Here is an 8,146-nt window from a genome sequence, read left to right on the forward strand (position 1 = left end):
ACCTCTGAAATAAAAGTAAAATTTCCACTACCAGTGTTTTTATAAACCCTACCATTCACAATTCTGAAGCCAGTGCTAATGCAAAAATCCAGAAGTTCACTACCATATTTATTGACTTTTGATGCAAACAGGTGACAGGCTGAACGTCAGTAAGCACTTTTAAGTTTGTTTTAACCATTGTAGTATAACAATATATTTCGTCTAAATCTCACCAATAAAGTTGCACATGTACCACACTTTACCTGGTATTTTGTATTAATGATTACTTGGCTTTAGTCTTCTTCCTATCAATGCAACATGATCAGTTGCATAATGGCTAATGAAATGACGCAATGACCTCTAGTTAAGCGCCAAACAATTACGTAAAGCATATTGTATAACACCTGCAGCCTTTACCCCTTTGAGCGTTTTGACTTTCAACATTGTAAATATTATTAAGCTACCTTTACCCCGTTCAGCGTCCTGCATGTTAATAATATAACACCGATATATGACATTTGTTTGTATAATTTATAAAAAAAAAACCCACAGAATCCATAATGATATGTGCATGGAGCAAGGCTGTCAGTGACCAATCGCGTTCACCACATGTGAATCATTAAATAATCAATATTACATATCGCATAACAGACCCTTCACCCCTTGTGCGTTTTGTCTTCAACATTGTAAATATCAATAAGCAACCTTCACACGTTTGTGCCTTCTCCGTATTAAAATTAGAACTCCCCTTGTCTATTGCGCTATATTACCAACGTAAAGGTGTAATCATTTAGTTTATGAACGTATTTGGACACCCAGAGCATTGCGTGACCAATCGCGGTCACCACATATGAATAACGAATAATCAGTATTACAAATGCTATAACACACCGTATACTAGCTGCAGTTCTGTAGCTCTGGATTTCGCTGGTGTCCGTTTATGGCGTTTTTTGTTGCATCGGTAGTTTGATTCGGTCGTCTACTGGTAATTGCGAAACCCTAGAGCTCAGAGCTACAGCTAACCGTATACCCTTTGTGCATGCTGTTTCGTAACAGCGTGGACGCGCATTTTCCTTACACGGACAGAAAAATAACTCTATGATTGAGACCTGAATTTTCAGTGTTTAGTTTGATAACAACTGGCCAAAAAAATGTCTCGCCTGTTAGGAGCAATCGCAGCCATTTTGTCACGTACTATTGTACTGCAAGGTGACGTTGTTTGATTTCTGAGGGACATACTTAGTAATAACTGGTGTACTAATAATACTAATACTAATTCCCCTAAGCAGGTGTACATGTTGTCATTCCCTAGTGTGTTAATAAATATATTTAAAAAAAATGAAAATGCTGACTTCAAATTCAAAACTAAAGTCCTATAATAGTACGTGCCCAAACGCTGAATTTCACACTAAAATACCATGAATATTGATAAAGTTGAAAATATCGAAAATATCCGTGGAGAACCTCTAGATCTTGCCCCATGAATTTTCACACCGGATTCGAATTCTACATCCCAAAATTGACTTAAACGAACTGGTCTCTTAAATTACCTCTTCTGATGGTACAACCCCCCTTCTGCCACCGAAATATTGTTCTAACTTGATAGTAGACACAATGGATCCTCGAGACTTGAAGATAGTTTTCTGACAAACAAAGTTACAGTATTTGGAATCGGCGGACCAATACATTCGAAGGGAGGCCCACTTATGAGAATTTGCCGTTTCAGCCATAATTTCAATGATATTTTTAGGAATTTGTCACCATGTCATGGTATATTTTCCCTTTAAATGTTTTGAGAGCAGACATTTCGTCTTATCAACATCAAAGTTACTTTGATCCAATTCTCAAATACCTTTTTTTTTCATCGAGTGCACTTAGATATTGACAAACTACCGGTTGACCCTAAGACAATTCTCATTTTTATCATGTACATGTAACTGATATAACAATATTCTAGTCTTTAATGTATACATCTTTTTAGCAGTTTTAATACAATTGGTTAGCATTTGTAACTAGTCTTTTTGTTTTGTAGTTTAGTTCTACATTTTACTTTTCATTGTACTACTTTTGATCTTCTGTTCTCCACTAGTACTTCAGATCGGTCTCTGAAATTTTGCCTGTTGTTACGTAAATAAATAAATAAATAAATAAATAAATAAATAAATAAATAAATAAATAAATAAATAAATAAATAAATAAATAAAAGATACCTAGGTTTGGTAAGAAGAGACCTTTTCATTAAGTTGAATTACACAAATTGTTTTTATTGTATTGTATTGATGGGGGGGGGGGGTAGATCATCTGTCGTGCACAGGGGAGGAATTGTCAGAGTAAAAAGTAAGAGAATGGTGTCTGTAGTTGTTCAAGAATTTATTATAACACAATACAACACAATATGTTAATGAATAACATGCAGCACACCTCAATACCACATGGCCTAGCAATTAAGTATAACAAAGAATTTACTCTTCATGTTATAGAAACAGGTATGAAAGTTTAGCTGCTTATTTTAAAAGGCTTGCTAAAACATAACTGGCATAATTTCGACATGATCTGGTTCATGCTTTTCCAAATCCCACAGCATTTAACACTGCGAATTCAAAGTTTTGTTTAAATTCTTCGTATTCTTCATAAATAATTGGAAATCTCAGTATATTACTGCATGTATTAGCTGTTGGGTATATTGACTGTTCTGCAGGAACCATACACTCCATACACTCCGGATAAACATATAAAGAAACTCTGTACTCTTCAGATATACTAATGGCAGTCGGCAGGTTAAATAATCCTAAACCCATATTATACAAATGACATGACGTACTAAGTATAGTAAGTTATGCTAAGTATAATAATAATTATACCACACACATAATCTTGGCGCGAAAAACGCCAAACACATAGAAAGAACAACAAGTAAATGAGTGTTTTTGTTGTAGATTTTTGTTAATTCCAGGTTGATGTATTTCCAAACAAAATATTATAAGCCTCATTACTAAATAGTAATAAATTATAATACCACACACATAAACTTGAACAAGAAGAAAGACATTTAAATGCATATTTGAGATGAAATAAATATGGTAGTATAAGATTAAGTGGCAGTAAAACAATTCATAAACATGTACGTAATAACTTACCTCTAATGTCCACTAAATATTCATTCCAGTGTGAAAGAGTTGTTAATTCTTTAGGTCTGTAATAACTCTCTGGACTTAGATGTGGAACAAATAAATCTACTAGCGTATTCATCGTCAATTCTTCTCTACCTGACAGAAAACACTTTCAAAGACATCTGGGTTCTCTCTAACCGAATGCAACACGCCTGGTGAGGATAATCCATCAAGGAAACTGAAATAAGCAATAAGTCATTGTCAGAACAGCGGATAAAATCTAAAGATATGAAATACCATGATATTTATACCCTCAACAACTGTTTTTACTTCGTTTAAACCATATGATGTTTTATTTTTCTATCTGTGAAATATCTTAAACCTAATAGCCATACATGTCTTTAGGTTATTGGAATATTACTCCTATATATAGCCACAATGCAAATGAGAAATGCGTTGTTGGTTAACTCATAATGTTGCAAATTAGATTTTTAAAGTTAGAGACTGATGAATGAAAAGACCTACCGTTCCATATTTGACCGAGTCCTGTCAATTAAATAAAACTGCACACATGCATTAATAATCCGGTCTTTCCCTTCTATATTAGTGAGAGGAAATGTGCAGCCAGCTAAATCGAAAAATATGCTCATTTTATCTAGAGCAAGGTGAGCTTCGGTGAGATTAGTGGAATCTTGCAACTGAAAAACAATTATGATTTTGCATATAATTGTATCGTTATACTGTCAACAAAATTGAAAAGCTTAACGCCAAATTACTGCAACTCATGCACAAGACTTTCAAATTTGACGAGCAGCATTATATAACGCAATATACAAAATGTTTTAAATTTACTCTATGAAGCTGATCATAGAGCTCAGTTCCTGGTAACACATCTTCCAGCTTCACTGTGGATTTGACATACTGGTAACTTTTTGTGATCCACGTGAACACTAATTTGGAGACAAATCTGGGCCCAACACAACCATTGGCTATTGCAAGAGCTATAATTGTGCCACAGATGAAATACATATCCATTTCTATAGCTGAAAAAAAGCAAAAATATCACATGTAACCTGGTATATCACATGTAACCCCATGACTGTGCTACTTCAGGCACGCATAGCTGTGAACTGGATGACAAGATCGTCACGCCACCTCGCCATTCCTAAAAAGGACTGGTTCAATGACGTACTTCAACTATGTAAGGCAGTACACAACACGCACAGTAACCGAGCGGAAAGTGGTTTCGGGGAGCTATAGTCAACCAGCACAAATAGTCACAAACTCAGTGAATGAATAATATTTCACATACAACAGGGCACAGTAAACAAACAAATATTACAAACACGTACAAACACAAGACGAACAGAAGATCAAATGGCATCATATGCCGAACAAATGTCATCCTAGTTACTCTCATAGATCGTGACAGGATTGAGCATGCACTTGAATGTACTTTCCTTTAGCCTGTCGGATAAAATAGCTCCGTTGTTTGTTAAAAATCATACAACATTTGTCTTACCAACGGTTTGAAATTATTTAAAAACCAGACTCAGTGATATTTTGACACTGGAAAAATGCCAGTATTAAAAATTAAGTTAAAAAGGGCATTCAAAAATGTTATTGACACATCACATAAAAATTTTAAAAAATCAGCGATTAAAAGGTCAGGACCTGCACATTTGCCATTTCTAAGTTTATGTATTGACTGAATAATTTCTTCATTCGTTATTGACACATTCAATGCCGTGTCAGTTTCACCAAATTCTGGAGAATGCGGATCAAAATTATACAGAAAGTTTTTAACTTCATTAAGATGCTCTCGATCTATGTTATTGTTACATGAATCCTGGTTATACAGTTTTTCAAAGTACATGGCCCAATCTTGTAATGGAATTATAGATGTTTGATTTTTACTCTTATTCTTTCTAATAGTTTCCCAGATACATTTTTCACTTGTTATGTTTTCTCTAATTGTATCCTGCAATTTTTCGTTATATGTATGTTTCTTTTTTTTCTCACCAGTGAGCGAAATGAATTACGGGCACTTCTGTAGTTATTTAAATCAATCTCGTGACCAGTATCACGATATCGACGTAAACGGGAAAGTTTATAAGATTTTGCCATGCGACATTCCTCATCATACCATGGTTGTTTATTTTGTCTGTGTGAAGATAATCTTTTGTTAGGGATCTGTACTTGCATAATTTTTTCCGATTCTTTTAAAATATCTGTAAATTGGGTAACTGTTTTGTTTAAATTATGAGCCCTCAGTTGATTAGTTAATAAATTAATTTCAGCAGTTTTCTCCAGAACACGTGTTTTATAAATTTGCAACAGTTCGTTGGTCCAACGAAATTTCACAATGGAATTATTTCCAATCGAATTTTCGTCTGAATTAAGTACACCAGAAATTCTAAGTTTATAACAAAGTGGAAAATGGTTAGACTCACTTCTGACTGGTATTGTGAAGGATGTCACATAGCCATACAAATCCAGGGATATCAGGTCGTAGTCGACTACACTTCTACCATCATTTGCAATACACGTGAGTTCACCAGGTTCTTTTCTGCCGTGTAACATACATACAGACAGGTGTTTGCACATAGACAGAAGTGAAATGCCAAAATTAGTACGGTTAAGGTCCCGAGAATGGCGTGGAATATCAAAATCACACTGCATATAATTAGGATCGATTCCAATGCTATAACGAGCATCATCATGTAACATATAATCAGGGTCAGATGCGGTTCTAGCATTGAAATCCCCAGCCATTATTATGCTAATATCACCAGCATTACATTGTGACAAAGAATTTACCACATCATTTTCAAGTTTAATTATACCACCCATTACGTCATCATTCTGTAAATACCATTTTGAGCCCTCTGGAGGGACATATGTAAAAACAAGCAAAATGTTATTTTTAAAACCAAAAAATAGACTATCTAATAACAAAATCACCGCCCCCGTGGTTTCAGGAAGCATTCATTTAAGCCCCTTTGAATAACTTGTTTTAACATAAGTGACGACACTGCTACTTGCTCTTCCCCGGTTCTTAAATTTTACAGCGGGGCAATTAAATGCAACATAATCAGAAAGCAAATTTACATCATCTATATCAATACACCATGTTTCAGTAAACTAAATACATCAAAATTATTACAAAAACAATGAAAATCTGTGTCATCTTGTTTACATAACAGACCATGCACATTCCATGACATAACAAATATTGCTGCATGTGCACCTCGTAAGTTTGAGTCTTGGCCAGATTCTTAGCTATTGTGTTGGCGTAGTTGTTTAACAGCTTTACTTCTTTTATGTAATAAAGTCCGTTAGTATGCAAAAACACCATGTATTTTTATTAACGTTAGCAGTGTGTGTGTGTGCGTGTGTGAGTATGTGAGCGCCCTCTATCGTTCAATCATAAAATGTATGCCGTGTATGTGACATCATTACTTGTACTATTCAACAAGTTATAATAAATTATAATAATTTATGCCAAATAGTTCACGTTGACTTCCTTACTCGTAAGATTAAAAAAAATAAAATTTATGATATAATTTATCTACAGTCCCGACGTCCTCGTTTAATATTTAATGTATAATAATTTATGCTAATTTATTCACACAATCCTATTGTGACATCGTAATTATTTAAATTTCCGTCCAATTTAATGCATGATAATGTATGCGTTAGATTTATATTTTCTTGATTATTATATTGAAATGTCTTTTAAAGCAAACTAATTTGAATATCTCAAAAATACCATACGTTATAATAAATGCACGCAATTGCATTTTAAAGTTTGACAACTCATTCCCGTGATGGTTACCTATAACCTCTCAAATCTGAATCTGAACAGGGTTTTTTTAGAAAAGAAGCAAGTCGACTGAAAATGTCAAAAACAGGCGTTTTGTTCGAAAGTAGTATTGCAAAAAACCTTAATTAAATATTATCCAGAAGTTGATTGGAATGTGTAATTATTATTACACCAATAATGTTTTGAAGACGACAATGCATTTATGTGGTAAGAAATACGCTGTTATTTTTATGTGAAACTTCAGAATTTGTTTCTTACATCAAGTAATTAAATGAAACTAAATTAAACACAATATACCATGATTATCTTTCTATAACAAATAAACGTTCATGTGTTTCGGACTATGACCATGTTATTAAACCGTAACAAAACAATTCAGAGACACCCATTACTTTGTATTTCAAAACATTTCAGCTTTCAAAACATAACAATTATATTTCTTTAATTCTGTTAAAATGACAGTACAAAGTTATTGTCAAAATTATGACAATTTAAAACATCTGTGTTCAAAATACAACATAATAAACATAATAAATGTGAGCACCAATGAAATACAGTAAAGACATGTTAACAATATTATCATATTTAATAGGATACTTGATAAGGGCGAAGATAATAATAAACGATGTAAGTAACGATGTACAAAGTAACGTATAAAAACACATTCACTTACAGAATGTACAGTATAAACAGTAAACACGTGTGCTCTTTTGAGACACTCGACCGTACTATTTATATGCAGTGGCGAATCGCTACGCCTTGTGCGAATGTTGGTATGTGAATGTTTGCCGGAAGTTTTTTCCAGCCGATTGTGGACAGTATTTATCCCCGTGAATAATCATAATCATAAGAGTGGTTCGTATTGAATTATGAATACTCGACTTACTACAGTATGTGTTAAAATGTATTAAAATACTGTACATTGTATGTTTTGTCCGAGATTCGGCTTGTGTAATTCACTCTCGTCACTGTGGGGCGTGCTCACTACATGTCATTTTGGGCCGGTCAGTGTGGTTGAATGGTTTGTGCGTTCGTCTGTCTTGGCGATGAGAGTTATAATCTTGTGTTGCGTGTGGTTATGTAAATGTTCGTTTGCTTGTAATTATGTATACATTTGTTACATAAATGGTACATGTGGGTTTGAGGGGTTACACACAAGTTCTTGTTATAATTAAGTTATATATGATAAAAAATAATTAAAAAATATTAAATGAATATACAAATATATTGT

The 8,146-nt window shown here is 33.8% G+C and overlaps 1 protein-coding gene across 1 annotated transcript; it reads right to left on the reverse strand.

Moving 5' to 3' along the window:
• Nucleotides 1-2,537: 2,537 nt before the first annotated feature.
• On the reverse strand, nt 2,538-3,228 carry LOC146734043 (uncharacterized). The gene is made up of 2 exons (XM_085508499.1): nt 3,117-3,228; nt 2,538-2,767 (listed from the first exon to the last, which is right to left on the reverse strand). The coding sequence occupies exons 1-2, from the start codon at nt 3,226-3,228 to the stop codon at nt 2,538-2,540; spliced, it is 342 nt and encodes a 113-aa protein (XP_085364625.1).
• Nucleotides 3,229-8,146: the final 4,918 nt, after the last annotated feature.

The sequence above is a fragment of the Saccoglossus kowalevskii genome, chromosome 15, assembly GCF_978046115.1.
Source record: "Saccoglossus kowalevskii chromosome 15, keSacKowa6.1, whole genome shotgun sequence".
NCBI lineage: Eukaryota > Metazoa > Hemichordata > Enteropneusta > Harrimaniidae > Saccoglossus > Saccoglossus kowalevskii.